Raw genomic sequence first — 27,847 nt, forward strand, 5'->3', positions numbered from 1 at the left:
TCTACTGAGCAGTGGGAAAGCAGAGCTGAGGCAGCTCCTGTGTAGGGATATACTTGTCTGACTAAATGTGACTATGGGCTGAGCATTGTGTGTATATGCAGTCATTGTGTTGTACCTGGAAATAACTGATGCTAGGGAGCAATTTTTTCTGGCCTCATGCTGGGGTTTAACCCCGGCCGGCAGCTCAGCCCCACGCAGCCCCTCGCTCACTCCCCCCACAGCGGCATGGGGAGAGAACCAGAGGGTCAAAGTGAGAAAACTCCCGGGCTGAGGCAAAGACGCTTGAAGAGGCAAAGCAGAAGCCGCGCACAGCAGCAAAGCAAACCCAGGAGTTCCCCCACCGCTGCCCAGGGCAGGCAGGTGCTCAGCCATCCCCAGGGCAGCCGGGCTCCATCACGGTGACGGGGGCTTGGGCAGACAAACGCCATCCCTGCCAGCGCCCCCCCTTCCTTCTGCTTCCCCAGCTTTACATGCTGAGCGTGACGCCGTATGGTCGGGGCCGTCCCTGGGGCCAGCTGGGGTCAGCTGTCCCGGCCGTGTCCCCTGCCAGCTCCTGGTGCCCCCCAGCCTGCTCGCCGGTGGGGTGGGCCGAGGCGCAGCAAAGCCCTTGGCTCTGGGCAAGCCCCGCTCAGCAGCGACTGGAACAGCCCTGTGTGCTCAGCGCTGTTCCCAGCACAGACCCCAGCCAGCCCCACGCGGGCGCCGGGACCAGCAGTCACTCCAGCGCACTCAGTTACCGGATTCTCGAGGAACCAGAATGCTTTATTTCAGACTATTGCCATGAGCAGGGATGCGTTGGTCTTTAACCTGTACTCCCCTTTGCTGGCCGGGGGCTGCCTGCAGAAGGGTGGAGAGGGTGAGCTGAGGGGTCTTTGAAACTCGGTGCCTGGTGGCTCAAGGGGCAGAACTTGCTGGAAGCTTTGCTGGAGCGCTCTGCTGCTGTTGGACCTTTAGCTGCTGGGCCACACCTGCACGATGGGAGGCTGTCAGCGTGGGGTGGCAAGGCTTTTTGCTTTTGTGCTCGCTTGTTAGTCTTGAGTGGCTCCACCGAGCTGTTGTCTCTGCTGATCTAGTGGTCTTCCAGACCTGTGCCATCTCGTACCGTTAGACTTGTGAGCACACCAGTAACACAGGAAACATTCTTTCCCTGCACGAGCTCTTCTGCCTGTGCTGTTGCTCTGCAGAGAGGCTTTGCTGAGGACACATTTCTTAAACACTTGTTGAAGAGGTTAACCTAGACAGGCAGATTGAAAAATGATCTAAATATAGTAGGCTGAGATGGATGGGGGCAGTGCAAGGTAGCTGGGAATATCAGGCTTAGTCATTACAGCCTGAAATAATTACTCTCTTCCTGTTCATTTAGTTGACCTAACACTGTCATGTTCAGGGTCCTTTGCTTGAGTCTCATTTTCTTCAGCCTCTGGAGATCAAAGGTTAGAAATCTGAATTATTACCAGGCTGGTATGACTTGTAGGTGTTGTGCAGCAGTTGATAACAGAATGAGCAGTGTCAACTGGGGGCCATGCGCAGGTTGGACCAGTAAGGGCATAGTGATGGTGCGGGGGGCAGAGCGATGCACCTCAGGAATCCCATGTGCGCTTGATGTGGATGTTAGCTGAGCAATTGCAAGTTGGTCGAAGAACCAGTAGACTGGTGCCAGAAGAGGTGATGTGCAGCCCAGAGCCCTGAAAACAGAGCTGCATTTTTGGGGAGGGGGAGTACAGCTGTTGCAAGGGTCTTGGGGAGAACACATGGATGTTATCGCAGCAGCACAGGCCTCTTGCCCATGGGAAACAGGTCCAGGAGGCTTCAGGTCTTGTTGGTCTCAGCAGCAATTGCCCTCCTTGCTCGTTGTGATTGAAGACTTCAGTTAGGACTTCACGGTGTAGCCACTTCTACCGAACGGGAGCAGCCCAGTGACAAGCAGAGGGCAAAATACTGGGTCTTTAAAACTCACTAGAATTAAATTTTGTCTCTTCTGCTGTTTAGTTTATGTTACTTTATTTGGTAGTAGGAATGTAACTCAACTTTCTTATCCTATCGATCCGTGCTCTGGAAGTTTTAGTACTCGTGAATTTCATGGTTCAGAAATAAAGAAAATCCTAGCACCAGGAATGTGCTCTGGAAACCTGCCAAAACAGGGTTGTAATTTTTACCTGCTGTATTAGCAACGACATTGCCGTTTTCCTACAGGTACTACATGTAAAACAGGGTAACTTCCCGAGTTCAGGTTGCATATACAAGAAAATTAAAGTAAAGGTTCTGCTTGAACTTAACCTCCACCCCAAAGCCTGATCCCTCTGACAGCAATGGGATTTTTGGTATCGACTTTGAAAGGAAGCAGCATCAGTCCCTCTCTTTCTTCTGCTTAATTTTAGTGGTTTAATTAAGGCTTCTCATTAACATTATGAGTGCGATAATACATTTAGAGAGATATATAATAAAAAAGAGCAATAATGCAGAGTTCATTTGGAATTTGAAACAAAAATAACTGGAATGTAAATGAGTCTGTGAAGGTTTCATTCAGGGGATTGCTAGGTATTCATAAATACCGTGGGAACCTCTTCTGCTGCCGAATACGTGTGTGCTGAGTAAGCAAAAGAGTTTTTTCCACAGTGAAAATGCTCAGCTCCAGCCTCGGTCCTCCCAGTTAGGGGGAGGCAGGGGTCCCATGCTGCTGCAGTGGAAATGGCTCTGAGCAAGTCCCGGGGTGCAGGCGATGATGCTCACCTGGTTTCTCTCTCTGGGTCTTGCAGCCCCCCCCACCGTGCGGATCGTGCACTCGGGCTTGGCGTGCAACATCGAGGAGGAGCGCTACTCGGAGAGGGTCTACACCATCCGTGAGGGTGAGACGCTGGAGCTGACCTGCCTGGTCACCGGCCATCCTCGGCCACAGGTGAGCCCCCCGCTGTGCCCGGTGGCAGCCTGCCTCTGGTCACTGCACCTTTCCTCAGCTCTGTCTCTGAGCCTGTGCAAGCTGTTTTCATCTTCACTAAGGTCTAGAATGGTGCAGGGTGGTAGGAAGTAGAAATCAATGCGACAGGACCTGGAGATGGGGGATTTGCCCAGGCTGATGGTTTGTATTACCAAGTTGCAGAAGAAACAACAGCAGGAAAGTTTTTAACTTCTTTTGAATGACTGGCTAGAACTTGGTATTAAAATCACCAAGTCTATAACCAACTTTAACATGTGGTCCTGATGTGAGTGTTTGAGATCCGTGAAAGCTGGTAGAAGGAAAGGAAAAACAAATATGAGGACAGGGACGACTGAAGGTAGACAGTAAGCACGAGAGTGAACAGCTGGAGAGGGGGCACAGGAAAGCTCGGGGGAGTCTTGCTGTGTGCCTGAGTCTTGGACGTCATTGGAACCTCAGCACCGCAGCCCCATAGAAGACAAAAGTTAAACAGAAATAAATTACCTTTTTCAAGACCTTAACTCTATTTTATAGCATCCCATTCAAAGCCGAAGAGTCTTGTCAGCTTGTGCTACAGCTGCCCTGGTGTGTGTGTGTCCCACTCCCCCTTTGCCCAGGGTACCCCATTAATAGGTTATTTTAGATCAGGGCCTCTTAAGACCCGTGCAGGTGTAATGCTTTATTCCCTATCTGTTCTGCTTTTCCATTTCCACCTTTTCGTTTGCTCTTTGAACCAAACCCGCTCTCTGTTCCCTTAATGTGGACATTGCCACTTTCACTTCTGCTGTGTCCCCTCACCTTGCTCTGCTGGTAAACAAGCTGAGTACGAGAGCTGAGAATGCACCTGCAATTAGCTGAGATTACCACGTTTCACAGTGCATGCGTTTGTATGTGATTTTGAACGCTACAATACCTAGTAAGGATTTTCTTTGCAAGGTGGTGAATGAGTCACCTCTCTCCTGCAATCGTGTGGGACAGGTGGGAGCTGTGAAGTGCAGCTGGGGAAGGGAGGTTCACTGGGAGACCTCAAGTCTGCAGATGAGTGATGTTCCTCCAGGAAAGAGAGATGTGCCATTTATTCCATAGCGGTTTCCAATTTAATGAGAAGATTTTAAAATAAAGGAGTTGAAGTTTATCCTGTGCTGGTGCCAGGGAAGGTGTAGGTCAGGCCATCTCTTAGAAAACTCTACTGTAACTGCACGTAGTTGCACTCTTCCAGCTGCAGTCACAGTTTAAAGCCATGTTGTAGAACAAGCCATTTTTCTTAGATTAAATGGTTGCTAGATTAAGTGATCTCTATCTAACCTTTGCCAGGTGAAGGGTAACAATAAAAAGGGTCTAAAAAACCCCAGACTGGGTGAAGTATCCGGATTTGATTTGTTTTGATAACACCCCATAAGAACAGTGATGTTTTAAAATCAGGTTGGTACTCTGAAGTTTAATATTCAGTGCCTCACAAGGTATGAAAAGTATTTATTGCCCTGCTATTGTATCCTCCCCCATTGCTGATTGTCCTCTATGCTCCGATGGTGCTCATGCGATGGGGGATCGGTGGCTTGTCGAATGTTGTCAGGGGAGATGCTGGGAAAATGCTGGCGGCTGCTGGTTGGAAGAGCCGAAAGAGAGACCTGCATGGATAACACACCTCGTTCGCAGAAAGCTGATAATAACATTTTAATGAAAGCAGAAAGGGAGCACGTCCCACCTTGAGGACATGCTGCTGCTTGCTAGGGGGTTTGTTATGGCAGAAGGTGCTCTTCAGCCGGGGGCGATGGGATCTGCCCCAGGCTGGCTGCCTCTCTGAAACAAGTCCATGTCTCTTGGTGTCTGTTAGTGACGTTGGATTCATTCTGCCTTCCCAAACTTTTCTTCTCCAGGCTTATTTAACCTCTTTTTAAGATCCAAAGCAACTGGCTCTGGATGTGCAGCCTTTTTGGCATGCTGTCTGTTTGGGTGGAGGCAAATAGCACGTTCATGCGCAGGCAGAAAAGAGCAGGATAAAGGTAGACTGACACTTCCAGTGAGCTTCCTTGAAGATGTTTCTTTCTTGGACCATCTCCATCTGCTCCAGCAAAGCTGACCAGCAGCCTGCGAGGTTTGTGCAGCTGAAATCGAAGGTCCCTCTCAAACCTGCCTGAGAGGCAGCTTCAGAGCAAGTGGGGCTGTTACCTGTCAGGCAATGCTTTGGACCAGTTAGGAAAGGCGCCGTCTCAAGCAGTAACAAAGCTTATGATGCTGCTGAATCAAAAAAAACCCCAAAGCTGTTCAACAAAAATGTCTTACAAGAAAGCAACCATGCTGCTGCTTTTTTCATAAAAATCTCGATTTTCTCATCTGGGATTCAGGATGGAAAATTGATTTATCTTCGTTTTACCTGTTTATAGATTTTCTTTGTCAGGCAGCACCTGGGTCTGCTCTCTCTCTCTCACGTTACAGCTCTCTGAGACTCGCAATATTTTTTGCAGATTAATTGCCTGAGAGCAGGGGGATAGTTTTGGTAGTCTCAGATGGGTGATTCTGCAGTGAAATACAGGAGGCTTGGCAGGGCTGCATTTGAACATTAGCCTTTTTATGACCTTCTTATTAAATTTCCATTCAATTTTAGTGCTCCAGAAAGGAAAAAAAAAATAAAAAAAAAATGGCCGCGGGGGGGTGGGGGCGGGGGCTTAAGACGCCGTAGCTTTTTGCATTGCCGTACTTAAACTTCAGCATGCAGCGCTGTGGGAGCTGCAGCCCCTTGGACTGGTTCCCGTGAAATTTGGTTTCTCTCTAACAGGACTGCCATGAATCTCACCAGTGTTTGTGTTGCTTTTGTCAGCGGGGCTGCTGGGGAAAAGCAGCGATTGAGGTCAGGCAGGAGATCAGGGTGGATGTAAAATCCACAAGCGGGTGCTCACCCTTTCCAGCTGTCAGAGAACTACTCTTGCCTGCCAATAATTGCTCTTGGGTATTTTAAATACAGATAGCCCAAGATTTTTATTTATTTTGCTTGTGGAATACATTCTGCTTTAAGGTCTTGGTTCTTTAGGGGGAGGTCTGCAGTATGTTTCTGTTGTGACGAGGAGGCAATGGCTGGCATAAGGGGAGATAAGGCATTTATTTTTAAGCCTTCCTTTTTTATATGTGCAGAATTTATATATGAAACTGGACAATATATTACTGTTGGATTCTCATGTTCAGACAGCCTTCATATGAGATGGGTTTGAGAGGAAGTATCTGGCAAGATGCTTCCTATTCTTGCAGATGAAAGTGTTGAAAATATATTTTTATTTTATCTTTTTCTGCACGAGACTTCCATCCACATTTTGTTGTAATTGCCAGAATTTTCAGTACTTCAATTTTTCACTGATTTTTGCACAGAAGGTTATCATATTCAGTTTGCAAATTGTATTGAAATTATTTTCAAAATGTTATTTTATCAGACCCTGGGAAGTGAGTTTAGAAAATACGTAATTATGTATCTATTTTACAAATACTTTTCAACTTACATGTGTTTCTCAAACTTTTTCCATTATATTGATATACATAGAAACCCCTTTTGTTTTAAACACTGTAAGAAGTAAGCAACCCTGGACTAGGCATTTATAAAATCCCCCGTCTATGTTCATCCCCCTTACAAAGGGATAACCCTTTGGCTAGTTCGGGTCAGCTGTCCTGGCTCTGTCCCTTCCCAGTTCCTTGTGCCTCCCCAGCCCTCTCACCGGCAGGGCCTGAGAAACCAAAACCCCCTTGATTTAGTACAGACATCACCCAGCAACAACCAAACCCTCCGTGTGCTGTCAGCATTGCTCTCACACCACATCCACACCACAGCGCTGCTCCAGCTGCTCGGAGCTAAATTAACTCCATCCCAGCTGAAACCAGGACACAGGGTTTTACCAGGTGATTTGGATTAATGAATTGCCATAGCCTGTTTTATTATTCTTCTTTAAAGTGTGAGCCTGGGATATACATGCATCCCCTGTTTCTTGCAGTAAACTCAGGTCTTGGCCAGCCACTGTCCTGTGCCACTCCTTACACTTCAGCAAGCAACTGGACAAGGGACTATTAGGAATTAAGTTCCTAAATAAATAAAGGCTGCTGGAAGTATTTTGGAGCAGAAGTGCCACACTAGGGTGGCAGTGGCTGATGCAGGGGGTGAGGATGTTAGCAGGGAAGTGGTGCACCTCTGCAGGGATGCCAACAGCAAGTTGCTCTTTGCATGTGCTGTTCTCTTGCCTGGTTTCTCTGCTAATTGCCTTTGCTTTGGCCATCGCAGGTGATGGCATTACAGTGAAGCAGAGGTTGCCAGGTTCCACCCATAAACATGTGTGGTCCCCCTGCATGGAGGCAAGAGGTAAGCATGGGCTTCAGTCTTCTCAAATGTGCTGCTTCAGTAACGGAGCATTTGCTTCTGTTCGTGCTCAGTGAAGTAGGGAAGCTGGGCAGCAGTGCTCAAGTAAAAAGATCATTCAATATGTAAGGCTAGCGTGAGTAACGAGTTTTATTTCGTGTCCTTAAAGCGAAACTGTGGAAGTACCTTCTGCAAGCCTTCAGTTTTGGGAACAGCATTTAAGAGCATTGAATGTTAAAGCAGAAAGTTCGTCTCGTCATTTGCAAGCTGAGTTTGGTAATTGAGTGCCTGAATAGCTGGGGTTTGGAGCTACAGGTAATTACATCTACAAAATTAAAATCTCTTTAAAATCATGCACTCAAGAAAGAATTTTTTTCTTGGTTTTGGGGCTAATTAGCTGCATTTACCTGCTCTCCTAAGCTCACAGTAGGTCTCCACAGCTATTGAGAGGCAGTTTGGAAGCCAAGTATCTAATGGTTAGTCCAAGAAAATCTCCTGACGTTTCCTCCTCTGAGTCCTCTGAAGGCTTCAGCCAGGTGGCAGGTAGGCATGTGTCAGACCTGGCGATGGGCTGGAGGAGATGCCAGCACTACAGGATGGGTCAGTTTAAGAAGCTGAGCCTAGAGGAGGACCCAGCTGAGCCCTCTGGCTGGCTGTAGAAGACATCAGGTCTTCTTGTCTGATGTTTGTCCAGTCGTTGCCTTCCTGTCAGCCTTAAAAATGCCCAGTGACTCTGGCTGAGAGGTGCCTGTGAGTCCGCCTCAAACCGCTGCTCAGAGAGTAGAGATGGTCCTCGGGGAGTCTCCAAAGGCTCTTCTGTGTGCTCTGCCACGCCAAGCACCTTTCTCCTCAACCTTCTGCATCCCATGGGCCATCGCCAAGGAGAGGAGACCTTGCTGATGCTCTGTCGCAGCCTCCTGTGCTGTAGGACTGTTGTTACCAGCACAGTGTCTGTCTGGTTTTCCTTTCTACCACATTAAAAGTTCCCCTGGGATATAAAGAGAGGAAAAACAGTCTCTGCAGATCTATCTTTCTCCTCTGGTTTGCAAGGTGTCTCCTGAATATCCAGGTTTTGTAGCTAGGACACATTTACATGTAAGTGTGCCTAGACATTAATGCCTGCCAGGGCGTGCTTCTAGCTCTGAAAACTCCGTGGGGAAGAGGACAGGGCTTGAGACCCCTGGAGCGAGTGCGCCTTTCTGCGTGAGAGGGCTTTCACCTTGCCCTGGGCAAGCCCCTTCTGCTTGTGCCACGGGCCTGCTATGGTTTGGTGTTACCATATTCATTATTATTGTTATTATTATCCCCATTGGCATGAGGGAGTGTAGCAGGAGGACTGTAGCAGTGGGGAATCAGACCACGCTAGGTGGGACCTGTGTTTTCTTCTCCTTCTTTCACAGATTGGAAAAGGCAAAGAGAAAGTGATGCTCATGGGGCTCCTCTCCTAAGGGGACACTGATGGCTGTAAGGAAACGAAGCCGGTGGGGCTGGTGTGGGTGTGCATGCTGTGGTGCCAGGCCATTTGCTGCCTCCTTAGGCTTCTCGTGACACCCTGCATGACTTGAGGCTGCCCACAGTAGATATCTGCTGCCAGTGGAAGTCTGGGAGAGGGAATGAATGTTTCCTTTTTTTTTTCTCTTTATCATGTCAGTGCTCCTGCGTGCTTTACCAAAGTGCACATTTATGCCTTTTTGTCTTTCCAGGCATTGCTTTTAACTTTGCGATCAATTGATGTAGTTCTGTAACAGGCTGATGACTTGCATGTGCCTCTTTGTGATCTGCTCCAAGTCATGCTGAAATGATGCTGCTCTATAGGGGCCTCTCTTTGAAAACGTGTCTTCAGATTTTCTCTTACTGGCTTCCCACCACGTGCCACAAAATTCTCCCTACAGTTAGTTACAGGCAGGTAGAGGTAGGGAAACCCCAGGTATTCAGAGTGGTGGTTGCACTCGCAAGCTGAAAACTGGTTTGAAACTTGTTCAAAAATGTGTTGGGGTCTAATCGATGTCAATAAGGCCTTCGGGGAGAATAACGGAAGGCTACGGTAATTATTGCCAGGGAAGAGAATTACAAACACTTGCACACTGTTGTTCCCCAAAACTTAGCCTCACTCCTAATTATACAGAAAGCTCTGAGCACCCCAACACATGATTGCAAGTCTACTTGTAGCCCGTGGAGTGATTGTGTAGCACTTGATATATCGCTGCTGTTCATAATTTGCAGCATTCTTATACACAGCACTCATCACTTGATCTATTAAATGTGCCATTAGTTGCCATAGAAACTAATTTTCCTTGATTAAGTTTTTAAAATGCCACATCCATACTCAGGTGAGGCTAATGGTGGGTGGGCAAATGCAGCCCTTTTTTCATAAATTACTGCTTTCAGGATTTTGCCCAGAGGTTGGTTTGGATTTTTGAACAAAATTCTGTGAAGCCCCTTGCTGTTTGGGGGTGAGGGCTGCGTGACGAGTCCTTCTCTGTCTCTGGTGGTCCATGTTGGATCGCTGGGGCTGGCTGCCGGTCCATCAGGGCAAGGGGCTGCAGTGTCACCCTTCAGACCCATCCATTTTCCAGACCCCAGCCCAGGAACCAACTGTTGTGCTGTACCCGCCTGTCGGCTCAACAAGAGATGTCTAAGGATGTACTTATCCCTGTGACACAAGTCAGTCATTTGCTGCTTTATGTAGCTGATAGGTGACGTTTTATTTGCAGTCGTGAGGCTCTCCTGCACAGCCTACAGAGGGATGCAGCTTACCCTTGGCAGCTCCAGTCTGTGCTGGGGGGGGGGCATCCAGCCCATGGCAGCAACGACTGTGGCTGTACCAAGGTGACGACCTTGGTTTGGACCAATGTTTGGACCATGGGGACAGAGGAAGCAGCATCTTCTGAAAGAGCAGGGACTGGCTGGGATTTTGTATTCCTGGTTGTCCGCCAAAGGCCTTGTTTGTCCTGCATTATTTTTTTTTTGTTGTTTTGTTTTTGCTTTTTTTATCTGGGTGTTTTTTTCCCTGTGTCTTTCGCCTCTGTGTGCGGTCACACCTTGGGTGATGTTATCCTGTCACGAACGTTCTGAGATGCAAAATATGCTGAATGGAGGGAGGGTGATGCCCAAGTCCTTGTCCAGTTGCTTCACTGTGGCTGTAGGCTGGCAAGGGGCCAGCTGTGGGAGTGTTCTCTGTCCCCACCAGCATGGGCCGATGCTGGTGATGTGGTCCCCACATTTGCCCCCCTGCCCTGACCAAGCTCCAGGAGACTACACATGTAGTCTAGCCATCTGAGAGTTGTGTGCCCTCTGCCCTCAGCAAGCTCTGGGGTTGTGACTATTTTGGGGTTGCAACATGCCCTTGTGAACAACGAGGCTTTTTCTTTTTTTTGCAGAACCATAGCAGATTCCACCTCCTCACATCCTCCTGACATCCTTCTCCTCTGCAGCGCTATCGGACTATATTATTTTATCCCCTTGAAATCAAGGGGCTAAGATGTGCACTTATTGTTGGTTGTGTGTGAAGAGAGTGGCAGATAGCTTGGCTCTCCCAGGAAGTAATGCATGGGAGGATCTGCTTTTGGAAGACCCAAAATTTTCTCCCTGCCTCTGTTTTGCTGTTTTCTTTCCACTTGTAGGAGTGGAGTGCTGTGCTGATGGCCACTCTGTCAACAAGTAGCTAGTCCCCTTGCAGCTGAGAGCCTGCTAGGAGATCCCTTCTGCTTCCCAGGCTTGGTGGTTGCACACCCTGAGCGGAGCCAGGACTGCTGCTCCTCTGGGATGTGTGTGGCCCTGGGGACCTGCAGCCCGCCTGCTGGCAGTTTGGGTGGCCAGCGGGGGTGGTCCAAGTGGCACAGATGTTCTCCCATGGCAGGGGGGCACTGTCGGGGATGCTGAGCTGACTCACGCTGTGTGCCAGCTTGGTCAGAGTAGCGAGGTGCTGGGCACAGCGCCTGCCCTGCAGAAACGGAGGTGGTGGCTGGCAGGAGATGTTCTCAGCATAGGGTTGGTGCTTTAGTCCCCAGAGGTGCCTGGGCTGACCTGGGCAAGCCACATTGGGTCCAGCCAGAGTTAGCAGGGCTGACCCATTTTGCACCTGCGTTGTTGCAGCTATTGTCCACAGTGTGTGGCACAGGGTTTGTATTGCAGATTTATACTGTAGAAGAAGGAATTGGTTGATTTTAATTATCACATAGTGCTGAGCGATACAATGGGGCTTGAATGGGCAGTGAAAGAAGCAATAGGCAAGGCAGGAAAGCAGTGATAGCACAGTGGGGGAAAGCCTCATGGTGCCTTGCATTTAATTTGTTGGGATTGTTTTTTTTCCTTCCAAAGCAAGCATGCTGAACCTAATAGTAAGAATTAGGTGAGATGGATGAGTCCCCTGCTGAGACATTGGCCAGCACCTTCCTGTGTGATGGGGTGTCTGTGTTCCCCAAACAAATGCAGAGCCTTTCTGGAGAAGCAGAAAGGAGCAAAGCTTTCAAATTTGGGAGGAGGATCAACAGGAAGAACATACGGGTAGATAAAGGACTAGCACATTTGCCCTTATCAGGGCAAACCCCTGGTGCTGAGACCCAGAGGTCAGTGTAGCCCAGGTCATCAGCAGCTTTTGCTCAGTATTCTAAGTTTGCATTCAGAAGCAACAGCAGGGAAGGAAACAAAAAGTTGAGTAAGACCATTCCTTGCTTATTGGAATTCCACCCACCCCCCATCTCATATGAGTGGCAGAAGTAAACCAAACTTCTAGAAGTAAATAGGCTTTTGGTGGGTCCCAGCATGTCTGTGGGGTCTTTACACAAAGCAACATGGGTTAGAGTGTGTCATACGCTCAGTTTGTGATGTTCTGGGATACACAAGGGTCTCAGTCCCAAGAAGCCTGGTGTAACTCCAGGAGTGACTTACTGGCTTGTCTTTCAGTGCTGTCCCTGGCTGTGGGTGCTGTGATTTCTGTCCCAGACTTTTTTCACATTTAACACTTACGTCACTTGTCAAACAGAGCAGAGGAGGCTTGTAGTGGGCACTGAATGTATCTGCAGTGCTCTACAGAAGGTGTGAGTTCAGATGCCTGTACTTTAGGAAGAAAACATCAAATAAACTGTTCATAGCCTCAACAGCAAAAATGGCATGTGAAGTTTAATTGCTTATTACTTTTAATGCTGAAAAACAATGAAGACACATGCCCTTCATAGCTAAATGTGGGCTTTATTGACTCAAACGTTTATGAGGTTTTTTTCAGCATAAAATGCAGGCTAATTTAGTCGTGAGTCAGGCTGGATTTTGTCAGGTGTTCACTGAACATTTGTAAAGTCTTCCCATGAACTGAGGAGTGTCATATGAAATCATCATCAATTTGCCTAACGAGTACAATTACTGTAATAAGGATATGCAGAATGCAATAGGAAAACAGCTGTTCCAGTGTAAGTAACCCCCCTCCCCACAAATTGCGTTCTTTGACCACATCAGCAGTTAATAAGAATTCCTATCAATTAAAATAGAAAATGTAGCATCCACTTTACCTCAGAGGAGCCTTTTATGTTTCACTTGCAGCTGATCAAAGAGGCTATCACGTGGGGTTTTTGTTTTGTTTTTCTGAAATGCTGCTTTTTATATTTCAATGGCTGGAGTGCCAGAAAATGTTAATTCTTTCTTTGCGTGCGCGCTAATAAGGTGAAGATAGGATTCTGTTCTGAAGCGTTAGAGGAGGCTACATTAATCACACTGAGTAATTAAGATGGTATGCAATGTAAATAGTGAAGGTGTGCCTATAATGTGCCACAGTTACATGTGTCTGATGATGGAGGTACCTGGCTGCTTGGCAAGGAGCGTGCTTTACGGAGCTGGAAGGAGAGGTGAAGTGCAGCTCAGTGTGGTGCGCGTCAGCTCCAAACACTCACAGACGGGCTTTTGCCATGGTCTGTGATATCCCGATGTACCACGGGTGTTTGAAAAGTTACCTTTGCGTGCTTCTAAACTTCATTTATTGATATTGTCGACAAATATATTTTTGTCTCAATGCTTCTGTATATGTGTCAATGCTAAATCTTAGGTAGCCTCAGCCGTGGGAGGGAAGCTTTCCCGAGGATGACTCTGGGAGCATTGAAGTAAGAGCAAGCAGAGATGGTGAAACAAGTGAGGAAGGAGACAGGTCCAGAGTTGCTGAGACCCAGAAATTTGTGTTGAACATGGCATTGATGGTGAAGGTTATAAGAATTTAGGCTTCCCAAAAAGCAACCCAGGAGAAAACACAAACCCCTAAGGAAGACATTTTTCCCCTAAAATCTCTTTTGGACCTGAAGTCCTTGCCTAATAGCAATCTAATGGTAAAAACTCAGAGTTAAGTTGTAATTAATATGAGGACTTGGTGGAGTTGTCTTTGTCAGGTGGCAGTTACATAGCCTCTTCTCCCCCCTGCTGTGGAGCACAGGACTTGTAGGGAAGCAGGGGTGAGGAAGGGCCAGCGTCCTTGCTGGTCTGTCTGCCCCTGGGGCACACAGGCTTTCACTGGGACCCTGAGCTGGGTGCTGTGGTCAGCATGAGGACAGCTGGTGCCCTTCCTTGCTGGGGTCCCCTGAGCACTTCCATCTTCAGGATGGCAACAATCTTGTTCCCTCTGTAACTATTAAAATGTAATCTTGTCTTGAACAACATCATTTTGATATGGTAACTCAGCCGTACACTGCACGGAGCATGTAGTCCCACTGAATATTTTGTGAATGTGCCACAGAAAGGAATGTAAAGCCATTCACCCTATCATCTGCAGGAAGCTGGATTAAAAGACACGTGGTTTGCAAGCTGATAAAGAAATTCCTTGCTTGTTTTATTCCGAATAATTTGACCAGTTGTATCTTGGTGATTCTCCTGGTTCCAGGTGGCTGCTGTCTCTCGACAAGAAATATGTTGCAGGTTTCTAAATAGGGCTTGGAAGTGGTGGGGGAAAGAGGTCAGCTTAAATCAAGATAAATGCAGCATCACGGCAAGTGAAGTGTATATTTCAGTCGCACTCTCTTAGTTGAGCATATTGAGCCCAGGCTTGTTAAAGCATCAGCAATCACCGAAATGAGACTATCAGAGAATCACGTGGAGTTGGAAATGACATCCAGATTGGTGATTTTTACCATACCAGTTTCATATTGATGCTTGTGGAAGCTTAAAAGCTGCCTGAAATCCCCTGCAGAAAGTTTCCAATGAACACAGAACACGATCGGTAAAAAGCAAAATTGTCTGGTTTTGCTGAAATGTGGACACTTGTCCTCTGAAGGGATTGCATCTGTCTTCTCCCCTTCCTCTGGATCTTCCCCCCAAACTGTGCTCTGCAGTCTTTAGTTTCTCCCTGATATTGTCAGCTTTTGTCTTCCTTTTCCTTGACGGCACTTTAAAGGTAGGCTGTGGGCTGAAAGGAGGGAGCGGCGGCTCTGGGATGCTGCAGAAGTAGCTGGTTTTCCGTGACTGTTGAACATACCAGTCTCATAAGCAAAAATGAGGTGGGTGGCTTTGGAATGAGGTCTGTTGCTATGAGGTCTTTCTCGCTGACAAAGAATGTCTTTGGTGAGTAAAGAGATAATTTAGTAACCCAGGGAAACTAGCAGCACATGCAGATCTGCTGTGGCTGAAGCAGCAGTACATTCTGGTACCTGGTCTGCAAAAAGATATCTCCTAAAGAAACACTTGAAGATGGTTTTTGTGGAGTAAAATAGGAATCGTTCCCATTGCTGTGGACATAGTGAAGGACATGTTCTCCTACATCTGCAAGTAAAACCTCAGGGCAGTGAGCTCCTCGTATGTATTCCCCTAGCAGCAAGAAGTGTTTGTGGCTAGAAAACACTTTGGGTTTGCAGCCCATTTGAGTTCTTCTCTAAAAATGAGATACGTCAGATCCCAAAGTCCAACCGTATGTTAGTGCCTCTGAGGATGTGTGATAGGACTACAAACTTGATGCTGGTGTCTCCTACGCTTGATTCCAGAGTTTGTCTCTAATGCTGATGCCCATCAAGGGGAGATTTATTTAACACCAGTGTGTACTTCCATGACTGGCAGTTCAGTCGTTGAACATTAATGCTTGGCTGTACTTCAGAGCCTTTTTCTTACATCCCACTAAATGCAGGGAGCGGAGGGAAGATGGTTCTGTTAACATACTGTGGTTCTGTGTGCAGTGACCTTGGTATCTTGTTTTCCACATATCTGCATATGGTTGGGAAGACAGCACTGTCACAGCAGTAGCTTGGTGGCACCTGAGGACCAGGAACTATCCCCTGCACTGTCTGTGGCGTGGATTGAGGGCAGCTTCAGCAAGCTTGCCAGTGCCACCAGGCCGCGTGGTGCGGTTGACACGCTGGAGGGAAGGGGTGCGTCCAGAGGGACCCCGACAGGTGGGCTGTGCACACCTCATGGCGTTCAGCAAGGCCAAGTGCCAGGCCCTGCACGTGGGTTGGGGCAATCCGGAGCACAAGCACAGGCTGGGCAGGGAACGGATTGAGAGCAGCCCTGAGGAGAAGGACTTGGTGGGGCTGCTTGACAAGAAGCCCAGTGATGTGTGCTGGCCACCCAGAAAGCCAAGCGTACCCTGGGCTGCAGCACCAGCCGCGTGGCCAGCAGGTGAGGGAGGGGGCTCTGCCCCTCTGCTCTGCTCTGGTGAGACCCCCGGGCAGCGCTGCATCCAGCTCTGGGGCCTCCAGCATAAGAGGTGTTTGAAAAGTTACCTTTGTGTGCTTCTAAACGTCATTTATTTTTATCAATGAATATTTGTTTTATTCTGAATAATTTGACTAGTTGTATCTTGGTGATTCTCCTGGTTCCAGGTGGCTGTTGGAGTGAGCCCAGAGGAGGCCACGAGGATGCTCAGGGGGCTGGAGCCCCTCTGCTGTGGAGACAGGCTGGGAGAGCTGGGGCTGTTCAGCCTGGAGAAGAGAAGGCTGCGGGGGGACCTGACAGCACCTGCCAGTGCCCAAAGGGGCCGACAGGGAAGCTGGGGGGGGCTTCTTACAGGGGCATGGAGTGACAGGACAAGGGGGAACGGCTTTAAACTGAAAGAGGGGAGATGTAGATGAGATATTGGGAAGAAATTGTTCCCCGTGAGGGCGGCGAGGCGCTGGCCCAGGCTGCCCAGAGCAGCTGTGGGTGCCCCATCCCTGGCAGTGCCCAAGGCCAGGCTGGATGGGGCTGGGAGCAGCCTGGGCTGGGGGGGGATGTCCCATGGCAGGGGGTGGGAACTGGGTGATCTTTATGGTCTCTTCCAACCCAAACCTTTCTGTGATTCTGTGAATTACTGAGGCAGGCTCTTGAGATTGTTGCTTTTGAAATTTAAAGAAAGGAATGCTGCTTACAAAACCTTATCCACCTGAGGTGTCTGATATTGATAGAGTCTGACCAAATTAGGTTGTTTCTGGTATGATCGTTAAACAGCCCCTCTATGTTCCTTTCTGCGTGGTTTTTATCCTCTGCACTGCTGTTCTTGTAGATAGTGATATCCTAGGCTGAGCTCTCCTGCACCTCGGGCAGTTGGCAGGGGCTGTTTTGGGAAGTACTGGGTTTATTTGTGCTGTCATCCACCTGTGCACTGGTATCTGGATGCTCTGCAGAGCACGAGTGGAGCTTATCAGGCTGGAAAAACCATATGCCTTCTGCTGAAGGATGCTCTGTAATTGAGGCTTACTCCCAAGTGGTGCTGAAGAGCTCTTGTTATGTCAGTTGTGTTAGGCTTCCCCCTTCACCCCCCCAGCCCCAACTTTTGGAGTCAGCGTAGGCAAATGTGGGGATTTTTTTGTTTGGTTTTGGTTTTTTTTTTTTGATAGGCTGTTCTGTATGTTAGTGAAGGCAAGAAAACTGAACCTGAAGAGGAGAAGTTGAACTTTAAATGAGCTTAACTATTTAATCTGTGTGTAAATGTTTGCCTTCCCAGCCAAAAGCAATTAAAAAGGAGACTCGGCTATCGCTGTCCTAATTCATGTGGTACGCGCAAGGTATTTGCTCTGGTACTGTAGTACAAGTTGCACAGCACAGCTGCTGAAATAAAGCTAAACAGAACTGAGAAATGTTGCTGTCCTGATAAGTGTGGCTAAGCTGGTTGTCTTAGAGGTAGCTAAAAATTACAAGCAGCTTTATAATCCTTTCCTAGGGTACAGCAGCATCTTCCATCAGAACAAACAGGAACAACTTGTGTGAGTTCCTCCCCCCCCCCCCCCTTTTTTTTTTTGTAGGCTGTTATTCTTTTTAAAGTCAAGAGCATAACTAGACACTAAACAATAAGTATTTTGAGATTATTCTTATTAGTGTGTTTTTACAGAAAAATCTTGCTGCACTGGGTGACTCTGCTCCTTAGTTTTGAGTGCTTTGACTTGTTCTACCTCTGCTTGAAAGGTATAACCTTGGTATAGTCTTGATAGGTCCTTATAAATAATTACAGCAACATTATAGGCTGAATCCTCTTACTCTTGCAGATTTCATGATCCACGAGATAAAAATAACAAGTGAGATTTTTTTTTCTTCCTCATATGTCTATCAATCAAAATGATAAAGATATTTATGACTTGCACGTTTTAATGGTGTAATTAGATATAATTACATGTTCAAATGATTACACATATGAACACTAATTACATAATTGAGGACAATTATGCTAACTAGGTAAATACATAATTAACTAAAAATCTCTCGTAAAATCAAGGAAATTTGCACAACAGCCAAAGAAAGTAAAATCACAATAAAAAAATAAATAAGCCTTTCTGTCTGAGAACTCTAATGCTGTATGTTTGTGGAGAAGACCTGGCCATTTAACTTCTAGTGGGCTGAATTTAGTTCAGCTGCCTCTTCTATTTTTAGCCTCCCTGTAAAAGCAAGATGAACGTTAAAGCAAAAAGCTGTGCTGTAGTTGTGTTTGCTTTGGTCTCTGACGATGATTTTCTGACCTCTGTCAGGCTGGATTTTAGTGGTTCATTCAAGTGTGGGTTTTTTTTTTTTTTTTTTTTTTTTTTTTTTCATTGGGGAGGGAATTATTTTGTCTTTATAATTGTGAATTTTTAATATAGAAGGGAGCATAAGCTCAAAGCCAGTTAGGTTTTTTGTCTGTTTTAACGCAACAGTGCAACTTCAACACAGCGAGAACGGGCTCGCAGTGGCAGTGCTGCCCTGCTGAGGCTGCAGGATGGAGGTTCCTTAAAGCCTCATCACCAGCCCCTGCAATGCCCTTTCTCCTGACACACCAGCTTGCCTTGCACCTCCTTCCAAACTGCAAAAAGTGGGTAAAGCTCATGCAGTAGAGATGTAGTGAGATATCCACAGCCTCGGTAAACTCCCCAGTGCAGAAGTGCGTTTGGGGATGGATCATTGCTGCATATCAGGCAGCGATGAATCAGTGGCTGTGGCCCTCTTCCCTCTGCTATTAACTTTTCCAGTTTTAAATATACCCTGATTTGAAGCTATTATTATCTTTGTTTCCCTTTGGATATCATCTCAGTTCATCGTTGCTTAATGTTGTGATGATTTCCTTAGCCTTCGCTCTACAGGTCCTTAATCCTGTCCCTTAATCCTGTCATTTTATTTCTAGTTGCAAGCTGAACCAGGTTTTTTTCTTTTTGCTTTTTTCTGAAAGTCTATTTGCAATTCTCTTGATATGTGGGAACTGTTCCCAGATCCCTTTCCTTGGCATTCGTGGGAGTCATTTAAAGGTATGCCAAGAAAGCTCAATAAGATATGAATGATGCTATTCGTGATTACTGGATTTTTCATAAATTTTCTTCTCATTGGATTCTGAATTGGAAATAAGCTAAAATCTCAGAGTCAGTAGGATTCAAACACACACTGTTTCTTTTTCCTGAATAAAGGTCTTGCCAGCGTCGTTCTCAACTGTGCCAGGTGCAGGGCAGAAGAGACTCAGTCATTTTCCAGTGTTGCTTGACATTGTTGTATAGTTTTTCACCATCTGAATTTTCACCAATTCTTCATCCTCTGAAACAAAGGGGGAAAAACCCCTGTACACAGAAGCAAAAACATGGCAACAGGGGTGTTTTTTGGTGTCTGTCACAGGCACTTTTAAGCAGAAACCTGGGAACTTCCATCCTGACTGAGCCTGGATGTCCCATGTCCTGTCTCCTGGCCAGCACCTGGAGTGTATAGGTAGGATGTGCTTAACCTCGAAGCCTCTGCATGTCCGGTGTTTTGGAATCACCTGATCAAAAGGTTGTATCTCATGTCTGTGGTAACTAGGTATGGATAGATTTAATTCCCATGGATGAATCAGTTTAGAGCCCTGGACTTCATGTCATCATGGTAGTTAATAATTCGTGACTATTGGTTATACAACACAACTATATGTTATAATTTGAAAGAAAATAAGTGTTATTTTAAAAAACCAAATAATCAAACGTTGCTGTTTGATAATTTCAGTCAAAGCCTCTGATTTCTCATGTTACAAGAAAACATGGGCTTGATGCGGTATCGGTGACTTGTGCTCAGTGGCTGTTGATCTTTTCTGGCCTTAAGTTCTGTTGATAGCATTTCATACCAAGCTGCCTTCTCAGCTGAGCTGCCAACTCTCTCTTGTCAAGATTTCTTATCTTTTCCCTTTTCTCCCAGCTAACCCCCTTCCCAGTTCTCCCACCTTTTAAGCAAAATAAAATGTCATCTCCTTTCTTTGTCATCACAGCTAAAACAAGCTAAATCTCAGGATCTCACTCTCATTTTTAGCTCAATGAGATTGTAAGGCGTAATTCAGCAAGCAGGAGTGTTGGCTGCTTTGGAATGAAGATGCAGCACAGCTAATGTTACTGGATCACTGAGATTTAGGGTTTAATTCAGAAAGATGTCTGGAAATCAGGCAGGTGTGCATCTTTAGTCTCAGAGGGATGCAAGGCAGGGTGTTCTGTAGGAAGTGCTGATACGGTCCAATGCGAACATAAAGACAGAGCCAGTGCTCATCAGTTTTCAATATTTAGAGGGGATTTTTCTCAGAGTCTCTTTGTGCACCAAGTCTGCTATCAGTGGTGTTTGAAATACAGCATGATTTTTCTGGATTACGTTTTATGAAGTTTTTAAAATGGGAACTAGTTTAAGTAAACACACTGATATTGCATTGCAGGAAATCAATAACCTCGGTGCTATTTGCAGAAGAAAATGTAGTGGAAAAAGAGCCATTTAAACCCAGCATTTTATGATGTTCAGTTAAGTGGATTTAATTTGTTCAAGCAAAGGTGGGCCAAAAACGTGTCTGGGTTACTGTCGGAGTGCACGGCGCGGTGTGGGTCTGCTGCCTCTGCAGACTTGAGCTTTGCTGGAGGAGGGGAAGCAATGCCAGGCATGCTGCTGCAGGAGCAGGGAATTAATGATCCACAAAACTTTGCACTGGAGCCCTTGGAGGTACAGGCATGTTCTGGAAACAAAGTTGGTTTTTTTTTTAGTTTGTGCACAAAAGGAAAACAAGTGCATTTTTCTTTACAGTTGTTGGCTTATCCATAGTAAGAGTATGTAGGTCTCTGCCTTGTAGCATTCACCATCTGCACAGAAATAGCTTTCTGTTGCAATTCTATTTTCACCACGCGTGCAGCCGTGCTGGCGTCAGCGGCTGCTGCTTCTGTTTTCTCATTTAGAGATATGTGTATTTGTGACACTTGCCAGTCAGTTTAAAGGCTGCATGTCTGCCCCAAAATATCTCCCCTAATGACTGTTGGAGGAAGTAGCCAAGATTTGTATTGCTGAGAAGCCAGAAGAGAAACGTTTCCTTCTGGCTTTATCAGTTTACTTGTAAGTCTCTGATAGCATTTTGGGTGTGCTCTGTAAAGCTGTTTCTCTTGAACGCTGGTTCTCCCTGGGGTCTTGCAGAGGAGTGAAATGGGTGGAAATGGAGAGAACAAAAAGCAGAAGTAATACCTGCAAGGATTGTTATAAAAGGAAAAAAAAAAGCATCAATTTTAAACTGCCTGGGTTTCAAGATGGCTTTGTCACTTTGAAACGTTATTCTATTATGAAGAGTGTATTTAAAGCAGAAAAATCCTGTTTAGCAGTCACTTTTCCCTCTCACTGTTTAGACTCCAGTCTTCTGAGCTTAATGACAGAAACACATTTTTATGCCTTTTTGCTCTTGAGGGAGACATATAGTTCTGGGAGCGGGGGAGCTGATGGCTTCTGGTTTCCCACTGCTGCTTGTGCTGTGGTTGAATAGCAGCTCCTCAGACCTTCGTCCTTCTCTTCACACCCTGCCACATTCCTGTCCCCAAACTGGGCGAAGGCATCACCTCTGGGTGCCAGGAGGTGGGGTTGGTACCGCTCCGGCGTTCTGTTGTAACGAATCTGGGCAAAACAGGGCTCTGAAGGGTTGTGCAGAGAAGACCACCAGCCATGTAAGGCATTTTGCTTTCAAAACCAGGCTCAGAAGAGTTATTTCGGGTAAGGTTGGGTTTTTATGGCTTTGGATGCTGTGAGGACAATGCATTGGTTGTGGTTGTGCGGAAGTGCTGTGTGGTGGACATCCACTACCAGGTGATGGTTTGTGCTGCAGAGCTGGTGCCTGCTGGGGAGCACAAGGAGGAGGTTTCACATCCCTGGATCTGTGCTGGAACCACCAGCACCCCCGGCAAAGTCCTTTGGCACTGCTGACTTTGATTTAGTGAAATGTCTTGGTAGGTAGGGGCGGGCGTGTGTGTGGTGGTGGGGATTTTGTTTTGCACAAACATCTTGGGCTGAGCAATTGGAAAATGATTTTTAATCCATTTTATTACTGCCTTAACTTTGCCTTTTATGTTGAAAATTGATCTGCTATCAAATTTCAGTCCCCCATGTGTGTCTTAAAGATGTTGATTGCTTTTGCCTGATTTTTTATTTGATACTGCAAATTTGCTGAGTTTATCACTTGCATTCTCGAGCATGTTTCTCTTATTTTAATGAGTACTGTGGCTTTTCTCTATACCCTTGCCCGTTCTTAAATATCTTCCTGGGTTTATAACCCTCAGAGTAGGAATGTCGCCTTAGATTTTATTCCAAGAGCAATTTTAGGAGCTTCAGGTAGAGACAATGTAAAAGCGCTCATGTATCTGATTATTTTCTGCTTTATACAACCAAAAAAATCTCTCGGCTTTTGGGTTCGTTGGTAATTCAGAGGAGTGGTGGGACGGCGTGGAGCACATGGTTAGCTGTGGTACCCATATCTCCAGACCTTTTTAGCAACCACAGCTTCTGAGAAGCACGCAGATGGTGCCTTACTAGGGAGTAACCTTTGCAGAGCATCACTGGAGACACTTTGTCCTTGGACCCAGTTCTCTTCCCAGGACTGGCCTCCAGGTCATCAGCTCTGTTAATGTAGCATTGCTTTCCTAAATCATGTGAGTTTGATTATCCCAGCCTTTCTTTTTTAAAACTGTAAGGATTTTAGGTATTTACTGTACCTGTATGGCAACAATAACAATTTATTCTGTCACTGGGGAAAAAAAAGAAAGAGTAGTATTATTTAGATTGTCCCGGAGGAGAAATAAGAGTCTAGATGTGAATTTCACAGAGTTCTCTGATGGTCTTGTCACCAAGCTGAGTTCTCTGCTAGTGGTAGTAGCTACAAGTTACAAAATGTCTTGTATTTCCCTTTAAACCAGAACTATAGTGAATGAATTTCCAAGCATTTAAGTTATGAACATGTGTTTATGGTATACCAACATCAGAAGGCCACCATAAACATTAATAACCAAGAATTCAAATGGTGCTTTGTCTACTTCATTCTGCCCTTAGATTATGTTCTTTATTATGAAGGTGAAAAGTTGTATTTCGTTTTGAAGCAAATTAATGCTGCTGCCTAAAAAAAGCTGAGAGAATAATAAAAATACAACATTCACAAATGTTGGATTGTTTCCTGAAACTCCTTGAATAATTTAGTTGTTGGACAGTAAAAAATTTCCCATCAGGAAAGTATAACGGTGCAAGACCTTTGAAGTACTATAGCTATTGACAATTTGAAAATGATACTGAACTCAGTAGAAACAAGGCTTCGTGAAATTCATTGAACTCAGTCCTTCCCAGTTAATGCTGGGGAAGGTATTTTCCTGCCATGCAGAATGAAAAAAACTTCATCCTTCAGTGAGATATTTATAGTAAAATGTGTATTGATTATTCAGTATAAAAGTGCTAATTTTTGCAGCAGTGAAACACATCTTAAAGTCATAAGGAAAAACATTATAGTCAAACTAGAATAAATTGCTGCAATTAATCATTTAACAGGTTACTCAAAGATGTTTTGAGAAAGTACGTATCGATGTTTCCCCAGACACTACCTCTTCGTAAAGAAACACAGACTAATTCAACTAAGCAAGGTGCTTTAAGGAAGATCTAAAGAAAAATTGTTTTACCAATTTACCTAATGACTGCAATATTCCTGTCTTCAGGATCCATTCATTAATTTCCTCTTAAATTGTTCAGTGATCACTAAAAATTTCTTCACCTACATCCACCTAATCTTTAGGGTTTCAGACTCTGACTGTAAGAAATTGTTCCTCTGCGCTTTGAAAGCCAAATTCTTATTTTTTGGTGTTCATATGTCTTAGACCAGCGTGGCACCTAATTTTCAAGAGTTTTGATGATGACACGTATGTTTCTGGGTGGAACAACTGAGACATGAGCCTTCTAAATTTGAGAACAGTGAAGTGACCTTGCTGCCTTGAAATTGTAGCACCAGAGAAATTGTTTTTAAAAACACAATTTTTGTTGAGGAAAACCTCTCTGAAAGTCAAATGGACAAATAACATGAAAGACCAAAACAACAACAACAACAACAAAAAGTATATATTTTTTGGGGGGCATGTCCTTACCTAAAGCACACCCTTCCCTTACCAGACTCCACCATGCTGGTGGGTTCTGTGATTCTGTGCAGGTCTGGACTACCCCATCCCTGTGCCGGCTGCCTGGTGGCACGCCTGGGATGGATGCTGCTCCATCAGCTCCATGGGTGCTGAGCTGTGGTGTGCCAAAGTTCCACAAATACCTTTGCAGCATGTATATATAAATCAATATATATATATATATATGTATGTAAAAATCAGTGCCAGCTCTGAGAAGGAGTTTGTGGCACGTGTAGGACTTAGATTTGTTGCCATCTTTGGTCTTTTTTTGGGTGGCTATTCTGTTCATTCACATCTGGGAGATTTCTATTAGTGCTAATAGGAATTAAAACAAATTTGGACTGCTTAAGGTGTATGTACCCTATTGCTACATAATAACCTGATTTCTGTCTTCAGACCTAAAACTGGAATTCAGGCCTGCTGTTTTCTTTAGTGGCAGTACGTGATCAACGTGTCATGTTGTACATGGCATGCAGGTTGATTGGCCTGAGGTGATGGGGGGATACGATGATGTTTCACATGATTGCTATAAAAGTTGCCTGACACAAGGAGCTGGATGTGCTGTGCTGTGCTGTGCTGTTTGGAGGAGCTGTGTTTTGCTCAGAGTAGCCATGAGATGTGTCATATGTGTGCATAGGGTGTCAGTTCATACAAACCTCCTGCCTTTGGGGTACTACATTACCCCAAAGGTGCTACGGTGGGGTTTGGGTACCATTGGGTAACTTGGGGTTAGGTATAAATCATCTGTCTTGCAGAAGTGCAGGAAGTTCAGAGATGAAGGAATAGCCAGCTTAGATATAGTTTTTATCACATTATCAGATGCTGAAGTCTTCGGTTACTCTTCTTGACCCTTTCATTTATTGCAGCAAAACCATTTTGGAGGCACAAGATTACGGTTTTCATCCATAGACTCCAGCCACAGCGCTCTGTGACTGCTATGTTTTGAGCTAAAGTGTACTATGAACAAAGTTCTTCTGTAGAACTTAATTGCTTAAACTGTGTGGTTTTAATGCTGATTTTCTCTGTAATTAATAACCACAGTTTTTCCTCTGCTGGAGAATAAAAGAAGTCTTTTTTTTTTTCCTATGTGTTAAAGCAATCAAGCTGGAAAGTAACAATTTCTCTGTGATCTCTGGCACTGCATCAGAGCTGATCATGTCCTGCATGCTAACAGTTACTGTCATAGACTGCTTTTAGTTAGATGAGTAATAAATTGTGCTTTTGCATGCCAGCCTGTTGAAGCATTACTGCTTGTGTAAACATAAGCACACAAGTCGTCCCATGAAGGCAGACAGCATCAGTTGCACGCCTGGCCTGGGGACGGTGCTGTTTTCTTTCTTGTGTTTCTGTGAAGTTTGAGCGGTCCAAGTGTGGAGCAATGAAACCCAGTCTTCCGAGGTGCATGCATCCTAGCTATTGCAAACTTTAAGAAGTACATTTGGAAACCAAAGACTCTCCAGTCCTGCATTTGGTTTCACACTGATGAGAACTTTCTTGCCCTGCCCAAGATAGAGAGTCATCATTTTTTCACAGTAAGCAGGGCTGGCTTCGAGATGGCTGTTTTGCCACTCTAATATTCCACGTAAGAAGTTTTGAACAATGAACAATACTTTTACCTGAAGCCAGTTTCAAGCCCAGTATTTCAGACATGATCATGTGAAATAAATAGGAAGAGAATTTTTTCATACCACTGTTGCATATTCAGAGCCTGTAGCACTATCTATTCCAGTAACGACAAACGTTTTGTAACCTTTCTCTCACCGGGCATGCTGCATCATGCTGCCTCTGGTTTGCTAAAAATCAAAATACAGCATCCCCCTCCCGTTTCATTTAGGTACAGGGGTAGCTAATCCCATAATTTAGACATGTGTATGCTTTCCTTTCATGTATGGTGATAATGACCTGGTGAAAGTGTGCAAGATTTCCTTGAGTAAACATGTCCTTGCAAAAGTAAGTGCAAGGTGGTGTGCTCATGCTGTATCTCCTGGCTTGTGGGCATGATTGCAGGAATAGCTGTGACTTGTTTTAGGTGACCGAGGCAAGAATATTTAGAAATCCTTGGAGGTGTACCTTTGATTTGACTGTCCCTTGAGTCATCAAAAGGCCCTGGAGAAGTGTTTGTCTGGGCACAAGTGAGAGGGCACCTGTTCAGACAAGGAGCTGTTCAATCCAGCTGGTGATGGTCCAGTACCTAAAGGGAATGACAGGGAAGCTGGGGAGGGACTTTTTACAAGGGCATGGAATGACAGGACAAGGAGGAATGGCTTTAAACTGAAAGAGGGGAGATGTAGATGAGATATTAGGAAGAAATTGTTCCCCATGAGGGTGGCAAGGCGCTGGCCCAGGCTGCCCAGAGCAGCTGTGGGTGCCCCATCCCTGGCAGTGCCCAAGGCCAGGCTGGATGGGGCTGGGAGCAGCCTGGGTGGGGGGAGGGGGCTCTGCCCATGGCAGGGAGGTGGGAAATAGGTGGTCTTTATGGTCTCTTCCAACCCAAACCATTCTATGATTTGTGCCAAGGGTGTTGAGCAGTTCTGTGCAGAAACCTTGGAGGTGAATTACTTGCTCTCCACTGTGAACCTGGGCCTGTATACGTCTGGAACAAAATCCCTCCCTGCCACTCCTGCAGTGGTGGTTTACATCTGCCCTGCTGTCATTGGGCTGTGTGACTTGCAGGAAGAGAAGGGGGAGCTCACTGAAAAAAAAGGCGGTTTGGGGTCAAAGCATGTTCCACTTGTCTTATCGCACGTAGGTACGAATGGCCTCCCCTGGAGTCAGGCAATGCAAACTTGGATCCAGTGCACTCTCCTGGAGTTTTCTTAGTTTCTTTTTGTGTGTGTTCTATAGAGTATTTTTTTTTTGTTGTTTTGTTCATTGTCCAACAGAGCAGCATATGACACTCTCTACAGGGCTGTGGTAGACCCTGGGCTGCCCCATTTCAGACGAGCTTGGGTACACCGCACAGGGCACTGAGGTCTGCAGCGTGGTGATGTCCCCACTGTAGAGAAGTAGGAGGTCAGGGAGGATGCTTATGTTCAAAACTGCTCCAGGTAGTTTCCTTAACTAAAGGAGCAGAAATCACTTTCGCTTTCATGGCCCCAAAAAAACCGTCTGCTGTGTACTGTGTTCTTGGTGTTGATTGTGAAGGTGGCAAGGGCTTCTTGCCTTCAGTAGCTGCTGCCCCAGTCATTGCTCTCCTAAGAACAAAAATAATAATGGAAAAATAAATTAAGGGTTTTTTTTCCCTTTTTTTGGAGGAGAGGTGGTGGGTATGTTTAAGATGGCTTTTTCCAAAGGCTCTGTTTGCATACAAAGGAGGACTTTAATCTGAGGCAGGGATCTGGGGATTATAACAGTGATCGGGAGGTTCTCCTCATCCATGTTTCCTTACTGATGTCAGAAGGCAGTGACTGCAGTCAGTGGCAGCGGGATGCAATACCAACCCCCAATGCGAGCACCGACTGTGTTTTAAGGAATGTATTTACTTACAGTTGCTCTGTTAGGCAGATTTTGGTGTTGTGTATAAGAAAAAGATTCTCAAAACCTCGTTTTCCACCATTTCCATGGGAAAAAGAAAAGTTACCATTGCAAAATTGTTTTTTTTTGGGTTATTCTGGGGGGTGGTTGGTGGTGGTTGCTGTTTTGAACCAAGGAAAATGTTTTCAGAGTAAAGTTATTTTAATATTTATTGTTTTTGATGAAGACAGTATGTAAAACAGAAGTGTTTCATTTTTGTAATGTCAGAATTAAATATTTTACTTATTCTGCTGCTTATTTTTTGGGCATGATTACTTTGTTGAAGCTGAAAAA

At 45.7% G+C, this 27,847-nt stretch overlaps 1 protein-coding gene across 1 annotated transcript in view; it reads left to right on the forward strand.

Annotated features, from left to right (window-relative positions):
* MDGA2 (MAM domain containing glycosylphosphatidylinositol anchor 2) overlaps positions 1–27,847 on the forward strand; it is a 394,454-nt gene that overhangs the window by 138,778 nt on the left and 227,829 nt on the right. The window contains exon 2 of the mRNA XM_056347493.1: positions 2,757–2,896. Within this exon, the coding sequence (XP_056203468.1) occupies positions 2,757–2,896 (140 nt within the window). The remainder of the gene's footprint in view (positions 1–2,756; positions 2,897–27,847) is intronic.

Source organism: Falco biarmicus, chromosome 7 (genome assembly GCF_023638135.1).
Source record: "Falco biarmicus isolate bFalBia1 chromosome 7, bFalBia1.pri, whole genome shotgun sequence".
NCBI lineage: Eukaryota > Metazoa > Chordata > Aves > Falconiformes > Falconidae > Falco > Falco biarmicus.